Here is a 21210-nt window from a genome sequence, read left to right as displayed (position 1 = left end):
TCTCGAGGTAGGCCATTGTAGATTTTTAGGTCTGCTTCAGATCATTATCTTGTTGTAGGACTCCTTTTAATTCCAACTTTTTTACAGATGCTGTGATGTTTGCTTCCAGAATTTGCTGGTATTTACTTGAATCCATTTTCCCCTCCGCCAATGACATGTTCCCTGTGCTACAGGCTGCAACACAAGCCCAAGGCCTGATCGATCCACCACCATGCTTAATAGTTGGACAGGTGTTCTCCAAACACATTGTGGCCAAAAGGTTCTATTTCCAAAAATGCACCAGGCTTGTTTAGATGTTCGTTTGCAAACTTCAGGCACAAACTGTTATGGCTAGGACACATTAAAGGTTTTTTTCTGCTGACTCTACCATGAACGTCATATTTATTGAGGTGTTGCTGCACAGTACAACAGTGCACCACCACTCCATGTGATGGCGTGGGTCGGCTCCACACTTGCAGTTGGTCTAGGGAGCCTCTTGAACCCACCATCATCTGTATCGTAACCAAAGGATGGGCATAGCAAATGAGGACACAGCACACACAACAAGGATTAGGTGCAAAAGTGCCTTGGTGCTTTTATTAAAACAGGCAAACAAAAGTGCAGTGCACAATCCGTAATAAATAAATAAATAATCCATAAAAATAGTCCAGTAAATAAACTATTAAAATCAGTGCTTAAAAGCCAGAGATGATCCACTAAACTTTGAACGTCAAATAGTGCCCTTTTAAACCTGGCGCCTCCTCTCCTTATCATCTTTGGACTTTGCAGAAGGAGAGGCCCACCAACAGGTGCAGTCACCCATCACAGCTTGGCTCAGGTCCCCATTACCCGGTCCTCGGCAATCCTGGGGCCCAACACTGAGCCGCACACATCCCTTGCCACCTGTCCCTTCGCTTCTGCGGGAGACACCGCATGCTGGACAACTCCTTCTCCCCAGCAATCACTCAGTAGGAGCCTTTCCTTCAGCTTCAGACTCCCGCAGCCCTGAAGTTCACTCCCGACGAGCTCCCTCTTGTTCCTTTCAGTGTGCGCTCTCGCTCTCCCCTGCCTTCCCCCGATGCCAGTCTATTTTTTTCCCCCTTTTTGTCCAGAGCAGGCGCCTTTATTCTCTGCTGCCGAATTGGGTGCAGGTGTGAGGAACCGCTCGATCCGCACGTGTATGGTATGGTCAGCCAGTTCTCCAATTAACGGCAGAGCAAAACGCACTCACACACACCCGCACCCGATTAGAGTTTGCACCTCCTTGGGATACGATTATTTATTTAATATTGGCCAGTAATTGCTGAGCCACAGACCCATTATTCTACACTTCAGAGTCTGCTAAATCTTCCTGAACGACTTATTCAGTCAAACGGGGTTTTTATATGCCTTTCCGGCAATCCAACACACAGTTCTTTCACAAAGTTTTCTTGGTCTTCCAGACTTCAACTTGATCTCCACCATTCCTGTTAAACTACCATTTCTTAATAGCATTACAAACTGAGGAAACAGCAACCTGAAAATACTTTGCTATCGTCTTGTAGCCTTCACCTTCTTTGTGGGTATCAATTATTTTATTTTCAGAATGCTAGGCAGCTGCTTAGTGGAGCCCATTGCTGCTGATTGTTGGGATGGTTTGAGGAGTCAGAGCTTTGCAATTTGCATTACTTGGGGATTTCTAATGATGACGGTGAACAAGACATAACCCTAAGAAGCTAATGAAGGTCTGGAGACCTTGAGAAAAGTTATCTGAGACCTCAGATATCTTAGGATGCCCTAACTCTTGCATGGTGCTCATTTCCTTTTTTCACTGTACAACTGTACAAAGCAAAAACAATACACTAATATTGCATACAATGCTGAAATGTGTCATCTTTAACTGTGTGCCTTTTGGTGATCAGTTCATCTTCTGCTCACTTACCTACCGTATATACTCACGTATAAGTCAGGCCTTGAAACCCAAAAAATCGATCATAAAATCAGACCCCAACTCATGTGCCCGTTCAAAAATGCAACACTTAATTTTTTTTTTTTTTTACATCTTCTTGCCTCCTCCAATCTCTCACCAGTTTCTCAGACACATTGAGTTTTGTTGCTGCAGCGTAGTTACCAATTTCTTAGCCAATTTCTTTTGCCACTTCAACAACTTTTAATATAAAACCAGCTTCATATTTTCTTCTGGTCGTACGCTCCATCATACAGTGCATCCAGAAAGTATTCACAGCGCATCACTTTTTCCACATTTTGTTATGTTACAGCCTTATTCCAAAATGGATTAAATTCATTTTTTTTCCTCAGAATTCTACACACAACACCCCATAATGACAACGTGAAAAAAGTTTACTTGAGGTTTTTGCAAATTTATTAAAAATAAAAAAATTGAGAAAGCACATGTACATAAGTATTCACAGCCTTTGCCATGAAGCTCAAAATTGAGCTCAGGTGCATCCTGTTTCCCCTGATCATCCTTGAGATGTTTCTGCAGCTTCAGTGGAGTCCACCTGTGGTAAATTCAGTTGACTGGACATGATTTGGAAAGGCACACACCTGTCTATATAAGGTCCCACAGTTGACAGTTCATATCAGAGCACAAACCAAGCATGAAGTCAAAGGAATTGTCTGTAGACCTCCGAGACAAGATTGTCTCGAGGAACAAATCTGGGGAAGGTTACAGAAAAATTTCTACTGCTTTGAAGGTCTCAATGAGCACAGTGGCCTCCATCATCCGTAAGTGGGAGAAGTTCAAAACCACCAGGACTCTTTCTAGAGCTGGCCAGCCATCTAAACTGAGCGATTGGGGGACAAGGACCTTAGTCAGGGAGGTGACCAAGAACCCGATGGTCACTCTGTCACAGCTCCAGAGGTCCTCTGTGGAGAGAGGAGAACCTTCCAGAAGGACAACCATCTCTGCAGCAATCCACCAATCAGGCCTGTATGGTAGAATGGCCAGACGGAAGCCACTCCTTAGTAAAAGGCACATGGCAGCCCGCCTGGAGTTTGCCAAAAGGCACCTGATGGACTCTCAGACCATGAGAAAGAAAATTCTCTGGTCTGATGAGACAAAGATTGAACTCTTTGGTGTGAATGCCAGGTGTCACATTTGGAGGAAACAAGGCACGGCTCATCACCAGTCCAATACCATCCCTACAGTGAAGTATGGTGGTGGCAGCATCATGTTGTGGGGATGTTTTTCAGCGGCAGGAACTTGGAGACTAGTCAGGATAAAGGGAAAGATGACTGCAGCAATGAACAGAGACATCCTGGATGAAAACCTGCTCCACAGCGCTCTTGACCTCAGACTGGGGCGACGGTTCATCTTTCAGCAGGACAACGACCCTAAGCACACAGCCAAGATATCAAAGGAGTGGCTTCAGGACAACTCTGTGAATGTCCTTGAGTGGCTCAGCCAGAGCCCAGACTTGAATCCGATTGAACATCTCTGGAGAGATCTTAAAATGGCTGTGCACCGACGCTTCCCATCCAACCTGATGGAGCTTGAGAGGTGCTGCAAAGAGGAATGGGCGAAACTGGCCAAGGATAGGTGTGCCAAGCTTGTGGCATCATATTCAAAAAGACTTGAGGCTGTAATTGCTGCTAAAGGTGCATCGACAAAGTATTGAGCAAAGGCTGTGAATACTTATGTACATGGGATTTCTCAGTTTTTTTTATTTTTAATAAATTTGCAAAAACCTCAAGTAAACTTTTTTCACGTTGTCATTATGGGGTGTTGTGTGTAGAATTCTGAGGAAAAAAAATGAATTTAATCCATTTTGGAATAAGGCTATAACATAACAAAATGTGGAAAAAGTGATGCGCTGTGAATACTTTCTGGATGCACTGTAGATAAGGGATGCTCTTACGATAAAGGTGTATGAGGGTGTGAGATACAAAAAACACAAAACAGTGCAACAGTTCAGGTATTACTGTGTGATCTCGTAGGTACAATAGAGAGACAGAGGTTAGGAGCACATGTTGATACAGTGCATTGCCGCACCCACATAAAAAAAAAAGGCTATCATGTGCTCCGTGGTTCCTGTCTCAGGTGTGTTAGCATATCATAATCCCTTGTACCAATAGCGTGACTTTTCCACATTCGACTTATATGACCGACATTATAAAGTACCAGAAATTATACTGTAAAAGCAAGTACCGACTAATCCTCAGGAGAACTTATCCGCGAGTATATACGGTACTCACAGTAACAGACATTTTAAGCAAAGGTGCTCAAATGTTTGCATGCTACTGTATAGGATAATATTTTATAAGAAAAAATAGCAAATTGAATTAAAACATAGGAGAAAGTTTTCCTACTTTCTCCCCTACTCTAGCATTGCTTTGTATTTCTTCCATCAATCTAAAAGCCCAAGGTGAGATCTGCGAGTCTTGTGAGAGCCTTGTGTGCACTGCAGTGCAGAGGTATCCTCACCATAATCCAACAATGCCACAACTAATTTGATAATGGAGTTCTGACATCAGACCTACCAGACACCACGAGCATCAGGCCAATCTCTGGCCACTCCAGTCCTCATCATCATCACAGAGGGGCCAGTGGCTATACATTCATTCACTCCTGGATCTGTTGCCTCCTGTGCCAATTCATGTAGTGGCCAGTATTTACCTGGAAAGGCTGTGTCCATTTTGGTAAAGGCTAAAAAAAAAAATAAAATTCAATGTTTATATCCATAAAGGCAAATACTCCAAGCAAGTTGCCTCCTGCCCCACCAACAAGCCTGCAAATACAATACTATTATGTGACAATGAGGGTCATTTACACTTACTTATTTGGCTGACGCCGTTATCCAAGGTGACGTACAGTGGACCCTTGACTTACAAACTCAATTCGTTCGTGAGGGCTGGTTGTAACTCAAGTTGGTTGTAAGTCAAGATTATTTTTCCCATAAGAAATAATGGAAATACCCATAATGCGTTCCAAACCACCCACAGCAACACTTACTTAACTTTTTTTAATAGAAAAGGGTTGTATAATGTGCATAATTTACCAAAAACACCAATATTTTTTCTAATGTACTAACCAAAAAGTTATAAAAAGTGCCAAGCCTACCAGAAACAACAATTTCATACTGTACTCATCATTTAAGTTGACATCTTTGGCTTGCAGGAAAGAAGGAGGAGGAGAATGAAATGGAAGGTGGTTATTGTTTGGAAGGAATTTCCTTATACAAATCTTTTCTTTGTAAAATTGTCGAGATGGTGGATTTCGACATGTTGTACATATTAGCGAGATCGGTCACACAAACACCACCCTCATATTTCCGCACAATTTCCTTCTTAGTTTTGATTGTGATCGCTTTCTTTACCTTCGTTACCTTCGCTTCCTTCCTTAGCAATTATCGAAATAAATTATATAAATCACTGCACTGACCAAAATTACGTCCACAAACACATGTATCTGGGCTCCGACTGACGCTTACAAATGCTCTCGGCTGTTTGTTTACAGTCGCACGAATGGATACACGTGACTGCATTCGGGTCGTAACGCAAGATGTTGGTCGTAATTCAAAACAAAAATTTTGGTCGTAAAGCAAGTTGTTCGCATGTCAGGCCAGTCGTATATCAAGGGTCGACTGTACAACATTTATGATACAACTGGTTCCATTTTGAGTAGTGAGAAAAGCGCTACATAAATGCAAAGAATTATTATTATTATTATTTCTTTTGGTGAAGCGACTTGCTCAGGGTCACACAGTTTCAGTAGAGGGATCTGAACCCACAACCTCAGGGTTTGAAGTCCATAGCCTTAACCACTACACCACACTGCCTGCCATATCATTTAAAACTTATAATATAAAACTTTGAAATCCAGGACTTATGACATAAATATACTGGATTTAGAACTATTTTATACACACACCCATATGTATACATATACATTGTCACACATGTGCACCTGGCGATCACTTTCCTGGCTCTGTCGAGATAAACAATACCACTCCAGGATGAGAGGGGGCACTGTCAACAACATTGTCTTCCTTTTTTCATCCACAGTTCAGAGATAAAGCTCAAGGAAGAGGCCTAGTCCCACCTTCAGCCGCAAACAGACTCTGCCCCTTCCAGTCAGGACACAATAAAAATGGGTGGTTCCCCGGAAGACCAACCGGCAACGGAGTCAGAGCTCCTGCTAACAGAACCCTCCTGGATTTCTTGTCTTAAGATTAATGTGTTGGCTGAACCTACGCCTGATTATTGTGCTAAGACCACTGAACTTCCTTTGTTTTTTGTTTGTTTCTTTGTCCCACTGCCTACAGTTAAGTACGGTAGTCTGGCTGGTGCTTCAAAGATTTTCCTGGCTCCTTTGTGGTCTGTCCACTGGTCACATATATCCATATGAAGCCCTCAGAATGTATTCAGACCCCTTCTCCTTTTTCTCATTTTTCTACATTATAGCCTTGTGCGGATTCATTTTTTCCCTTATTAATCAACACCCAATACCCCAGAATAACAAAGCAAAAACAACATTTCATAAATTTTCACAAATTTATTGAAAATAAAAATCTGAAATATCTAATTGGTTACAAGTATTCAGACCCTTTGCTATGACACTTTATAATCAGGCTCTACTGATCATCATTGAGATGTTTCTACAGCTGACCTGTGGTGATAAGCAAAGACACACAGCTGTCTGCAGAAGATTCCATTGTTGAACAAAAACCAAGCCATGAGGTCAAAGGAGCTGTCACACCGACACAGATGTGGGAAGGCTACAAATAAATGTCTGCATCATTGAAGGATTCCAAGAGCACAGTGGTTTCCATAATTCTTAAATGGAATTAGTTTGGAACAACCAGGGTTCTTCCTAGAGTTGGATGCCCAATCAAACTTAGAAATTGTAGGAGAAGGGGCATGGTAAAAGAGGTGACCACGGACCTGGATGAACTCTGTGTGGAGACAGGAGAAAATCCCATCACTGCAACCATCAATTCAACACTGTGGTGATCTGGGCTTATGAGAGAGTGGCCAGAAGGAAGCCTCTCCTCAGTAAAAAGTGCATGAAAACCGACTTGGAGTTATCAAAAAGGCACCTAAAAGACTCTCTGGTCTGATAAAGCCAAGATTGAAATGTTTGGCCTCGATTTTAAGAGTCATATATGGGGGACACCAGACTCTGCTTATCACTTGTGCAATGCCATTCCAATAGTGAAGTATGGTGGCAGCAGCAGAATCATAACTAGGGGGTTGATTTTCAGCAGCAAGGACTAGGAAACTAGATAGGGTCGAGAGAAAGCTTAACAGAGCAAAGTACAGACATATCCTTAATGAAAATCTGGACCTCAGATGGAGATGACCTTACACGCAAAGCAAAGACAGCACAGAAGTATTGGTCATTGTGGAGGACTTCTGTTTGCTGATGCCACTAGGAAACTATCTGCGTCACAAACATCTCACGGTAGGACCATAGCACTGCTCTGCATATGTCAGCCATTTGCCACAAATTTTATCTCTTTTATTATCAGCTGATTTATTTTTTTTTTTGTGATCAACTTTTTATTAAATAAAGACAAATTGACAGAATATATCTATCAACGGACAAATCATACAAAGTAACTCAACCCACCCTCTCCCATCCATCCTGAGCCAAGGGATAAAGAAAAAAATATATGTATGTGTATATATATATATATATATATATATATATATATATATATATATATATATATATATATATATATATATATATAAATATATATACACTATATAAAGGTTTGTAAACTCTTTTACAACTCCTCCCAACGGGACATCACGCCGAAGAGCGTCCTAAAGCGTGATCGCCGCGTCTGTGAAACACAGCCTTTTGGTTTCCAGGGTAACCGCAGGCTCCCAGCACTGTAGTGGCTCGCAGCAAAAGCAAATCTGAGCCGATCACATTCACGCTACAAGTGTCTGTCATCGATGGGTGATGCAAGGAACATTATAAATGCAGGGAAAGGATTAATTGGCCTTGTGTTGGTGTATAGGAGAGTGGTAGATCCTGCTACAATAAATAACCGTGCTGTTCCAGTTTCAAGATGAATAAAGCTGGTTTTGCTAAAGTACTGTGCCTCAGCCTCAAGACAGGGACTCACATGTCACTATATATATATATATATATATATATATATATATATATATATATATATATATATATATAAATTGTCACACACATGCGCATGGGAAGCAGCTAAAGGGCTTGAGTAAGGGCAATTCCGAATTAGACCAGGATGTGACAGAGTGCACTGACTCTTTTTCTCCCTTTTCTGCAGACCATTCATGGGAGATTTCACCTGGCCCTCTTGACATCACTTCTGGGTCTGAGCCTATGGAAGAAGACCTTGCTGGCTCCGGCCCCTGTAATGTCACGTCCAGGCTCGAGCCTATGGCTGAAGATCCTTGTGAGCCCAACCCCTTTGACCTCACTTCCTGTCTTCCCCTTTAAAAGCCTCCACCTTTCCCCTAATCCCTCAGTTCTGTTTTGGACTCGGTTTTGTGCACAACACTGCTGTATTCATTTTTCGACCAAATTATACAGGTAGCTGCCCCAAACCTTGCTATGGCTCTGTGTGGACTCGCATGTCACAGCACACACACACACAGTCACAATTCTGTAGTAAACAGTATACATGCGTACGGATGTTGACTATATGAATGAGGCATGCCGACTCAGACGGAGAATAGGAGACGATTGCCCACAATCCCACAGCAAGAGAGAAAGAGAAGAACCATCAGCTCAGTTGTGCTCACATGACGCTCAGCAGACAAAGCGTATCCATACTACTCATATTGCAAGACCTCGCTCGTTTATCAAGTCAAAATTTATTAAAAATTTTAGCTCGTCTTGCAAAACACTCATAAACCAAGTTAGTCGCAAACCGAGGTTCCACTGTGTGTGTATATAAGGTGAGTCAAAATTATCTTAACACTAATAGTATGTACGCTATGCTATACACTATGTATATACTTACTGTATATCCAATTTTCGTGGACAGTTTATGTGCATGATGGAGAACAGGTTGAGACCTTCCTGTAAATTATCTTGCACATATGAAGTATGTTTTGTGAATAAATTGTTTCCGCCATTCATATGTTATAGGAGTTACAAGCTAAGATTTACACAATTGAGCCGCAGCACACCAGGATTCAATTACATTACTGGACACACCATTAATCCGCGCTGCAGATACCTCCCAGACATATTAGGCTGTAGAAGGAGGACTGCCAGTTGTCAACAGTGATGCATTCAGGTGTCTTCAAGCGGGGGGGCAATAATTAGTTTGGCTGCCAGGGGTACCCAGACAGAATAACTTGCATTCAGAGAGTTTGAGCGAGAGCCTAGAAAGAACTAAAAGAAGAAAGATTTGAGGTAACAGAGGGATACTACAGGAAAGAAAGGAAGACAGTAGGTGACATACGTTTGTCCAAAAAGAAAAGACAGAGCGACAGTGGTAGAACATGTGGAGAAAAGTGCCAGGTAAACCAAGGGAACATAAATGACAGAGAGCATCAGCAGTGAGGCCCGTCAGAAACCGCTCGCAGGAAGCAGTTGGAGTCTGTATAGAATTTTGAACTTGATGTGTTGGGTTTCATAACCCTTGCTAATTTGTTATATTTTTTAACAAGCATGTTTTTTACAGTCAGTTTCACTTTACCTCAATCACAATAGCCTAAATTAAGAGTGGCATAATAGAGACATCTCCTTCACTCGGTTTTCAATAAAGTTAAACAGCTGTGCATTCAAGGCATGTCAAGGTACACTATGACATTAATGCTCATGATGGTGACATTTTGTTTTTATTTACAGTAGATACAACAAAACCCAACTAACACAGGGAGGGACCGAGAGTGCACATCCTAATGCAGAATGGACTGGAAATGACAAACCTTGCTTAGCCAAACTCTGCAGTTGCCGGCGTTCTCCTCTGCTGCAGTGTGTAGGGAACGAGAAGCCTTCAACATTCCGGCAAATTCGCATCTCACAGCTCAATACATAATCACCGTCAAGGGTCTCAGCTCCCTGCACGCGAAAATCGAGAAGGTCAGAGCCACAACCTGAGCCAGAATGAAACAAAGTTTAGACAAGGACAGAGAAAATTGTTTTACAAAAAGTCTGAATTTGTGTAAACACCCTTAAATCATAAGAAATGTATGCTGCTGCTGGAATTTCCCGTTGGGATTAATAAAGTATCTATCTATCTATCTATCTATCTATCTATCTATCTATCATCACAAGTCCCGGGTTCAAATAAAGATTTTATTATGCACAAATACCTCTCACAGGCTTCTTCTGAAGGTTGCACAAGCACAAATACAAATAATATTCTTTTTCCTTCTCTCTGTCTTTCCTCTCATTCCACTGCTCCAGGTGAGTTTCATCCTCTGCCTCCCAACTCTGACTCCCTGAAAAGAAGTGCGGTACAAGACCTGGGAGTACTTCCGATGTCAGGGCATAGCCTGTGGGAAGCACTTCTGGGTAAGGCAGAAATAGGGGGAGCTTTTTTTTGACAGCATCCTCTGGCAAGTACACCTCACATTTCCGGGTCATCAGCTCAGACTCAGTGGGTCACACACTTGCAAACCTCATACCATTGGATGGCTGCGTCTGTGACGTCTCCAACGATACGCAGATGTCCATGTATGAACATAATGAGACACGACTGGGGGTGTGTAGAATGAAAAAATAGACTATTTGAAGCAGCAGCAAACAATGCAAATAGTTATCTGGTAGTTGAGTCATGGGCAGCACGGTGGCGCAGTGGGTAGCGTTGCTGCCTCGCAGTTGGGAGACCCGGGTTCGCTTCCCGGGTCCTCCCTGCGTGGAGTTTGCATGTTCTCCCCGTGTCTGCGTGGGTTTCCTCCGGGCGCTCCGGTTTCCTCCTACAGTCCAAAGACATGCAGGTTAGGTGGATTGGCGATTCTAAATTGGCCTTGGTGTGTGGGTGTGTTTGTGTGAGTCCTGCGGTGGGTTGGCACCCTGCCCGGGATTGGTTCCTGCCTTGTGCCCTGTGTTGGCTGGGATTGGCTCCAGCAGACCCTGTGTTCGGATTCAGCGGGTTGGAAAATGGAATGGATAGTTGAGTCATCGCAGTCTGTCAGACTGACGAAGCTGCTTGGATGAGCAGTGAAACGTATCTACCTAACAAGAGAGAAGTCCAGTTGCCATGACTCAACTACCAGATAATTTCACCTGGATGACTGAGAATCTTCACAGACAACGCAAATAGTCTGATGTAGATGTGTAGGTGTGGGGTACGTGGGTGTAACAGAGTATTAGGGGATGGGGTTCAGAGGTTTTATATGATTTACTGCTTTAATTGCAATAAAATTGTTCTGACCAGGATCCCTGTTTAGAGAGGCTTTGGATAGTGAAAGGGGACCCATGGTGCCAAATGCAGAAACTATTTAGTTCTTTCTGTTATCAACATGAAAAATATGTGGGAATGCCACAAAGGTGAACAAACTGCCCTGCCATTACTTGTACATGAGATCTACTGTATTGCAAACAAACATTTGATAATATTACTGTAAGCACATGTTTTTTTTTTTTCTTCTAATTTAGCAGCAGTAAAGGAATGTTTAAATTTGACACACACAAATTCTGTAACCTTTGAGAAGTTATCTGTCAGGTGTTAGTGACAAATTGATTGTTCTGCCTTTATAGCAGAAAGGAATGAAGGTCAGTAGGAAGACAGAATACATGTGTGTGAATGAGAGGGAGGTCAGTGGAATGGTGAGGATGAGGTAGTAGAGTTGGCGAAGGTGGATGAGTTTAAATACTTGGGATCAACACTACAGAGTAACGGGGATTATGGAAGAGGGGTGAAAAAGAGAGTGCAGGCAGGGTGGAATGGGTGGAGAAGTATGTCAGGAGTAATTTGTGACAGGAGGGTATCAGCGAGAGTGAAAGGGAAGGCCTACAGGATGGTAGTGAGACCAGCTATGTTATATGGGCTGGAGACGGTGGCACTGACCAGAAAGCAGGAGACAGAGCTGGAGGTGGCAGAGTTAAAGATGCTAAGATTTGCATTGGGTGTGACAAGGATGGACAGGATTAGAAATGAGTACATTAGAGGGTCAGCTCAAGTGGGACGGTTGGGAGACAAAGTCAGAGAGGTGAGATTGCGTTGGTTTGGACATGTGCAGAGGAGAGATGCTGAGTATATTGGGAGAAGGATGCTAAGGATAGAGCTGTCAGGGAAGAGGAGAAGAGGAAGACCTAAGAGAAGGTTTAAGGATGTGGTGAGAGAGGACATGCAGGTGATGGGTGTAACAGAGCAAGATGCAGAGGACAGAAAGATATGGAAGAAGATGATCCGCTGTGGTACCCCCCTCAGGTGGACATTGCTAAAAAATGCCCTCAGGCTGTAAGGTTTTTTTTTTTTTGTTTTTTTTGAAGAACACTTAGGTAAACAAGAGTAGTTCAAATAGGAAAAAAATCTCGATGTAGGTTTAACTTTTGAGAAAATAAAGCATAGCCGCTGAACAAACCAGAAGCTCATTCATATCTTGTGAATACCATGACGTCACATGCCATGTTCTCCCCCGAGACTGAAACTGAGCCTTCTGTTAACAACATGCCTTCTTCACATTTAGTAGCCTTGTCAGCAAGTTCAAGTAACGTCACATTTACCTTTAAGTTGTGCAGATTGAAGTTGCTCTTTTGGTTCTGTGTCATTTGGAAGCCATGGTGACAAAGTTTGAGGATGCGGTCAAAAAATTCACAGAAAAGATTGTAGGATTCAGCATCTCCAGCCACACAGCCAACAGTCACTCTGGCCGGGTCACCTGAAGGAGGGTAAAAACAAAGGAAAAAGTCAGTCATGCGGAACGCTGGTGTCAGGAACAACCTGTTACAAACCCTTGTCTAAAGGACAACATGGCAAAATTGAATTAGGCCGGGGATATACAGTGCATCCAGAAAGTATTCCCAGTGCATCACTTTTTCCACATTTTGTTATGTTACAGCATTATTCCAAAATGGATTAAATTCATTTTTTTCCTCAGAATTCTGCACACAACACCCCATAATGACAACGTGAAAAAAGTTTACTTGAGGTTTTTGCAAATTTATTAAAAATAAAAACATTGAGAAAGCACATGTACATAAGTATTCACAGCCTTTGCCATGAAGCTCCAAATTGAGCTCAGGTGCATCCTGTTTCTCCTGATCATCCTTGAGATGTTTCTGCAGCATCATTGGAGTCCACCTGTGGTAAATTCAGTTGACTGGACATGATTTGGAAAAGCACACACCTGTCTATATAAGGTCTCACAGTTGACAGTTCATGTCAGAGCACAAACCAAGCATGAAGTCAAAGGAATTGTCTGTAGACCTCCGAGACAGGATTGTCTTGAGGCACAAATCTGGAGAAGATTACAGAAAAATTTCTGCTGCTTTGAGTGTCCCAATGAGCACAGTGGCCTCCATCATCCGTAAGTGGAAGAAGTTCGAAACCACCAGGACTCTTCCTAGAGCTGGCCAGCCATCTAAACTGAACGATCAGGGGAGAAGGGCCTTAGTCAGGGAGGTGACCAAGAACCCGAAGGTCACTCTGTCAGAGCTCCAGAGGTCCTCTGTGGAGAGTGGAGAACCTTCCAGAAGGACAACCATCTGTGCAGTAATCCACCAATCAGGCCTGTATGGTAGAGTGGCCAGACGGAAGCCACTCCTTAGTAAAAGGCACATGGCAGCCCGCCTGGAGTTTGCCAAAAGGCACCTGAAGGACTCTCAGACCATGAGAAGGAAAATTCTCTGGTCTGATGAGACAAAAGATTGAACTCTTTGGTGTGAATGCCAGGTGTCACGTTTGGAGGAAACCAGGCACCACTCATCACCAGGCCAATACCATCCCTGCAGTGAAGCATGGTGGTGACAGCATCATGCTGTGGGGATGTTTTTCAGCTGCAGAGACTGGGGGACTAGTCAGCATAAAGGGAAAGATGACTGCAGCAATGTACAGAGACATCCTGGATGAAAACCTGCTCCAGAGTGCTCTTGACCTCAGACTGGGGCGACGGTTCATCTTTCAGCAGGACAACGACCCTAAGCACACAGCCAAGATATCAAAGGAGTGGCTTCAGGACAACTCTGTGAATGTCCTTGAGTGGCCCAGACTTGAATCCGATTGAATATCTCTGGAGAGATCTTAAAATGGCTGTGCACCGACGCTTCCCATCCAACCTGATGGAGCTTGAGAGGTGCTGCAAAGAGGAATGGGCGAAACTGGCCAAGGATAGGTGTGCCAAGCTTGTGGCATCATATTCAACAAGACTTGAGGCTGGAATTGCTGCCAAAGGTGCATCGACAAAGTATTGAGCAAAGGCTGTGAATACTTATGTACATGGGATTTCTCAGTTTTTTTATTTTTAATAAATTTGCAAAAACCTCAAGTAAACTTTTTTCACGTTGTCATTATGGGGTGTTGTGTGTAGAATTCTGAGGAAAAAAATGAATTTAATCCATTTTGGAATAAGGCTGTAACATAACAAAATGTGGAAATAGTGATGCGCTGTGAATACTTTCTGGATGCACTGTAAATGTGCCAGTTTGCTTTTGCTCAGTCAAATCTGTGGGCCTCTGGGACTTCATAGACCTGCGTCACTTTATTCTCTTTTATAAAGCTGTGGAGTATGTTGGACGCCAGTTTGGAGTTCAAATGTCTATATAAAAATGTCTTTCCCTGTTATCCTTATATTTTTTGAAATCAAATAAAAAAAACAATTTAGTTTTGAGTGGATTCTAATGGTGCAATAGCCTTTGAGGTTTCCCTTAGGGTTATGATTATTGTGACTAAAAATGTCACAAAAGTGCTAACCACTGCACCACTGTGGCTATTGGAGATACAGTAAATGTCACATATCGGGCTGCCTCCGTTACAAAGAAAACACATCTTGACACAGACAGAAGTTGCAGAAATGCTGGATCAGCTGTGGTCACACCCGTGTCTCATATCTCACGGTAATAAAAACCTTTAGAAGCGATTGATGGTATGATACACTGAGCTATAGCTGTCTGAGAGGCTGGTCTTGTGTATCGTGCAGTCTGACCCCCTGTAGGCAGACAGGATCTGTACAGCAGTGATTCTCAAACTGTGCACAGGGGCACCATAAGAAGTAGAGGTTAAACAATTTATCACTAGAAGTGCCACAGCCGACGCTGATTGGTGTTGCGTTTCTTAAATCTTGAATTATTTCATCAGTGTGTATGTCACACTCCTATCCTTCTTTCAGTTTTTCTAAATTGTTGCACTTCAAATGACCACGTTGTTGCCAACTCTTAAAATCTATTCAGAAAAACTTGATTAATAGTGCTTTTCCTTTCTTTTACACGAAAGATCTCCTGTTTCCACCACAGACAACGCCACTGAACGATGGTACCGAGGTGCGATTTGCTGTCTCCTTCCTCCGGCACAAACTTGACTACTTTTATATATGCTTTGTACCTCGGCAAATCCTCTCCTGTGTCTGTTGTTGACACTCCTGTACATTGTTTCCCAGATGTGAATTGATGTCTCTCTTCAGCAGACAACTATGAAATAATCAATGAAAAAATGTCACAATCACATTGTTTCAGTACGTGGGATGAAGAGAATAAATAAATCTGAGAACTGCCGGGGCTCCAGTTATTCCAATCAGGTAAGAAAAACGACTATAAACTCGCCTGAAATGGTATAACAATGTGTTCACAGACATGGCAGATGCGAAAATGAATGCAAATTCCAGAATAAATGGTGGGCTTTCTTTGTGGAAATAGAAGGACTTCAGGGCGTACAGTCATGGCCGAAAGTATCGGCACCCCTGGAATTTTCCCAGAAAATGCACCATTTCTCCCAGAAAATTATAGCAATTACAAATGTTTTTGTATATACATGTTTATTTCCTTTACGTGCATTGGAACAACACAAAAAAACAGAGAAAAAAAGCCAAATCTGACATCATGTCACACAGAACTCCAAAAATGGGGCAGACAAAATTATTGGCACCTTTTCAAAATTGTGTGTAAATCGTTTTATTTCAAGCATATGATGCTCGTTTGAACTCACCTGTGGCAAGAAACAGGTGCTGGCAATATAGCAATCACACCTGAAGCCAGTTAAAATGGAGAAAAGTTGACTCAGTCTTTCTGTTGTGTGTCTGAGTGTGTCACACTAAGCATGGAGAACAGAAAGAAGAGCAGAGAATTGTCTGAGGAATTGAGAACAAAAATTGTGGTAAAATATCAACAATCTCAAGGCTACAAGTCCATCTCCAGAGATCTTCATGTTCCTTTGTCCACTGTGCGCAACATAATGAAGAAGTTCACAACACATGGCACTGTAGTTAATCTCCCTGGACGTGGACGGAAGAGAAAAATTGATAAAAGACTGCAACGAAGGATAGTCCGAATGGTGGATAAACAGCCCCAATCAACTTCAAAACATATTCAAGCTGTTCTGCAGACTCGGGGTGCAACAGTGTCAGCTCGAACTATCCGTCGACATCTGAACTAAATGAAACGCTATGGCAGGAGAGCCAGGAGGACCCCACTGCTGACACAGAAACATAAACAAGCCAGACTGGAGTTTGCCAAAATGTACTTGAGGAAGCCAAAATCCTTCAGGGCGAACGTCTTGTGGACAGATGTGACCAAGGTAGAGCTTTTTGGTAAAGCTCATCATTCTACTGTTTACAGAAAACGGAATGAGGCCTACGAAGAAAAGAACACAGTACCTACAGTCAAACATGGTGGAGGTTCTAAGATGTTTTGTGGATGTTTTGCTGCCTCTGGCACTGGATGTCTTGACTGTGTGCAAGGCATCATGAAATCTGAAGACTACCAAAAGATATTGGGGCGCAAAGTCAGAAATCTGGGTCTGCGTCAGAGGTCATGGTGTTCCAGCAGGACAATGACCCCAAACATACCTCTAAAAGCACCCAGAAATGGTTGAAGACAAAGCACTGGAGAGTTCTGAAGTGGCCAGCAATGAGTCTAGATCTAAATCCGACTGAACACTTATGGAGAGATCTCAAAATTGCTGTTGGGAGAAGGCGCCCTTCAAATCTGACAGACCTTGAGCAGTTTGCAAAAGAAGAGTGGTCGGAAATTCCAGTTGAGAGGTGTAACAAGCTTGTTGATGTTTATAGGAAGCGCTTGATTTCAGTTATTTTTTTCCAAAGCGCATGCAACCAAATATTAAGTAGAGGGTGCCAATAAATTTGTCCAGCCCGGTTTTTGAGTTTTGTGTGAAATGATGTCAGATTTGGCTTTTTTTCTCTGTTTTTTTGTGTTGTTCCAATGCACATAAAGGAAATAAACATGTGTATACCAAAACATTTGTAATTGCAATAATTTTCTGGGAGAAATGGTGCATTTTCAAAGAAAATTCCAGGGGTGCTGATAATTTCGGCCATGACTGTATGTTGAGTAAGTTTTTCTGTCCGCATTCCCAACCACCCATTATTTGAGTACTTTTTCTCACCCTTGATTTCTACTAAACGTATTTCCTTTTTGTATGCCCACTTTTGTGATTTCATAACTACACCTATCCCAATCACTCAAACATGGATCAATGATCTAACCAATTTAACATCATTTTGTTGGAGCACAATTTTTAAAAACATTACAAATTCCTCTAGGAACTCTAATCACCAACACATCCAATATTAAATTGTCTGTTTTTCCTTGGTAGAGTTCTGTATGACTCTACTTTCTGCCTTTTGTATTATTAATGTGTAACCTTTGTCAGAATGCCTCACATCTCCCAGACTTACCACTGTTTCTAAGGTATTGTACCATATAACTTCTCCCCACCTTCCCTTCTACATTTATAACCTCATGCAATTAGGAGTAGCAACAGACAAGCAGGAGTTAAGTCAGCCAGTCATTTTCCAACCTGCTATATCCTAACACAGGGTCACGGGGGTCTGCTGGAGCCAATCCCAGCCAGCACAGTGCCCAAGGCAGGAAACAAACCCCGGGCAGGGCGCCAGCCCACCGCAGGAGTTAAATTACACTTTAAATAATGTATTATTGATGATAATCATAAATAATAACAATAAGCAAAGTACATTTAAATATTGGCAACCATACAACCTGATAAATGCTGATGTGTAGTTTCAGGCGGCACACAGACTTGTTAGTTACTTAAAATGTCTCTAGTTAAGTCCTCATTTTTGGTCAGCTTTCTTCAGAACAAGCCACATGCCCATCTCAGTATGGCTGCCTAGCTCTAGTTAAGTCCTCATTTTTGGTCAGCTTTCTTCAGAACAGGCCACATGCCCGTCTCAATATGGCTGCCTAGCTGTGCTCTTCATTGTGTTGTCCTTTTCATTTTATGGTGTGTGAGATGCTCCATTATCAGTTGGTAACAGAGAGAGAGAGAGAGAGAGGGGTAAAGCAAGCAAATTTATAGATTCTCTGTCCAAAACCTACAGCCAATAGGGCATCATGGTACTTAAAGGCTTCTGATACAAACCAGTTCCAAACAGATTTACTTCCGATATGTGGGGCACAGGATACCTTCACACCTGTCCCCAAAACCATTTGTTAAGGTGAAGTTTACCAACTAGGTAGTCTGGCTTTCTTGTGGGGGTTGATTGAGAGAGTCCTGCTGAGAATCACTTGTCAAACTGGTTTGAGGGACTTCCCCCAACCCAGTAGTAAAATTAGAAAGGACTGGTTCGTAACCATCAAACTATTGCTGTTCTTATCAATGATAGACATTAGTGTTATAAGTTACAAATAAAGACCTACAAAATATTTATCAAATTATATGCAAAATTTCACACCACAACACTGTCCATGGAGTTTATTATTACCCTAGGAAGTGTTTCCTGATGGGCTTAGCCCCTGATTCACTCTGCCATCAGTGAATCCCTAATGTACAGGGCACCTTTCCCTACACGTTCTGAGAAAGTCCCACTGTCGCTGTTCTTTGGGCTTCGATTGCAGCAGTCCTCTACTCCATTTTATCTATATCTAGACCTTGCTCTCCTACAACTCTACTTCTGTTAGGTTTTTCTACTCTCTTTCTCATCACTACCATCTCATTATCTCATTGGCCACAATAGCAGGCAAAAGACTAATAGTTTCCTAATGGAAGAATCCCAAATCTGCCATTTTCTTGATCTGGAAGTCCTCTTTTTACAACCTTGCTTTATCAGAACTATCAGCTGCACGGATCAATGGGGTACCTGCACATGCTATCAATAAATGGGAAAACACCATCTCCCTGATCAAGTCATGGCTGACAGCAAATCCCTAATTCAATTTGACACTTTTCAAATTTGTCAATATGGACAAAAGGTGTTTCCAGCACCTTGTTGAATCTATGCCATGAACAATTACTGAAATCAAAAGGGGGCCCAAACCGCTACTACCAAGGTGTACCTAATAAAGTGGCCAGTGAGTATATTTTTTTTGGTGAGTACATTTTTTAATTAGTAAGTCTTCATTGAATCTAAAGAAGTCTCCATAAAACCTAACTAAGAATCAGTGACACCTTGTGAAAGAAGAATAACTACATATCATCTTGACACACCTGGATGTTAATACCAAAGGTTGAATACAAAGAGAAAAACAGCAACAAAAGGAGAAAACCTGCTGCCCCTCTGGGGTTCTCATCAACTTGCCCACTACTCCAGTTAGTTACTCTGTGCTGCCACCTGTAAGCCATGGATACATGAAGTGACATAATAAAATAAAAACATTTCACATAATACTGCCCAAACTATCAATGTCCAACCACATTCAGTATTACAGCATGAATAATGCAAGTTACAACACCACTGACACACAAATGGCTGAAATGCTACTGTGAATAAACCAGGCTTTGTTTGTATCTTAATCCCAATACTTATATTCTTGCATTTTTCAACATTCTGTTAACAATAACATAAGAAACATTTAAACAAGAAATGAAGGGTTTCCAGAATGCTAACAGAAATATTTTGCTGTGAGTCACCTAGAATGGGTCCGTGTTAATACCTAATAACTGTCAAATCCAATCAAAACCTCAAGAATAGTCCTGTCTTAAAACATCTCAGCATTTCAATCTGATCATTTGGATCTTATTAGGTACAGGCTAACCTTATGGTTTGTAGCCATAACAGTGCAAGATTCTTTCTTTAAACATAGCAGTCCGTAGTAGCAATACACAGCTTATCCTATTTAATGACTTTTATCTGAGTTTGTCCAGGTTTGGTATGCAGTACTTCAACTTCCTTTCATTTAGTTTAAATCTTCCTGTCCTTAGGGTGAGACCCATTATTCCAATGTCATCCTTCAGTATTTCCAACCATTTTGGCTTCATCTCCTCTGCCTATGTCACAGTGCATCAGCTCACCTCCACATATCCAAACTACATCATCTCAATTACCCTTACTACATAACTTCCTCACTTCTACACCCTCACTCTCTCTTATCTTAATCTGGCAGTATATCATGTGCTACTCATTCTCCTTTAGCAGTGAAATTAGTAACAACATATTCAATTTCACACAATAATAGTAAACTGGAAAAAATGGCTACTCATGATGTTTTAACTATACTTACCAGGGTCTTCTAAACCTGGCTGTATAACATCATCAAAGGTGAAGCCACTTTCTGTGACTTTCTGACAAAGGCGCTTATACATTGGCACTGTTAGCACCCTGGCCATAAGTGTATAGTTTCTACGAAGCTCCGGAAACTCCTCCTCAGCAGACAGCCTAGAAATCTTAATCACAGTTCCAGTGTCTCTTGACAAAGCCTGTAAGAAGGTAAGAAATTATTATCATTAATCGTTTCTTTTAGACCAGTTGCTAGGTTTGCTAATAGCCCCATCTAGGACTGGTTATTTCCTTGTACTCAAATATACCAGGACAGGCTCTGGTCTCCTGAAACCCTGAAATGGATCAGTGGGGTCAGAAAATGACTGTTGATGACATCATGTGGTTGGCCGATTTTTTGTTTTTGTCTGATGCAGTTGTTTTCATCCTTTTTGAGTTATAGTATTACAATTCTGTATGAAAATGAGTGAGTCCAATGGAAACTAATGTAACAAAATACTACAGGAGACTGTATCAAACACTGCATTCAGGTCAAGCAATACCAAAATGGTCAGCAGCCCAGAGCCAGTATCAATACTTTTGTCTAACTGGTAAGTTTGCCTTGTCTTCCAGGAATTAGGTCACAGGTGCTTTCCTATGTAATGTAGTTTATGCAGCTACATGAATTAATGCGTGACATCGTGGCAGAAATTTTCTCCCTATAAATGTAGACCT

General features: G+C 42.0%; 1 protein-coding gene across 1 annotated transcript in view; it reads right to left on the bottom strand.

Annotated features, from left to right (window-relative positions):
* zgc:172076 overlaps window positions 1-21210 on the bottom strand; it is a 37578-nt gene that overhangs the window by 7286 nt on the left and 9082 nt on the right. Inside the window, exons 3-6 of the mRNA XM_028820300.2 lie at window positions 20501-20696; window positions 12599-12753; window positions 9853-9985; window positions 4462-4627 (exon numbers count right to left, since the gene is read on the bottom strand). Of these exons, the coding sequence (XP_028676133.2) occupies window positions 4462-4627; window positions 9853-9985; window positions 12599-12753; window positions 20501-20696 (650 nt within the window). The remainder of the gene's footprint in view (window positions 1-4461; window positions 4628-9852; window positions 9986-12598; window positions 12754-20500; window positions 20697-21210) is intronic.

Source organism: Erpetoichthys calabaricus, chromosome 15 (genome assembly GCF_900747795.2).
Source record: "Erpetoichthys calabaricus chromosome 15, fErpCal1.3, whole genome shotgun sequence".
Classification (NCBI taxonomy): Eukaryota; Metazoa; Chordata; class Cladistia; order Polypteriformes; family Polypteridae; genus Erpetoichthys; species Erpetoichthys calabaricus.
This window is presented reverse-complemented; position numbering and strand designations above follow the sequence as displayed.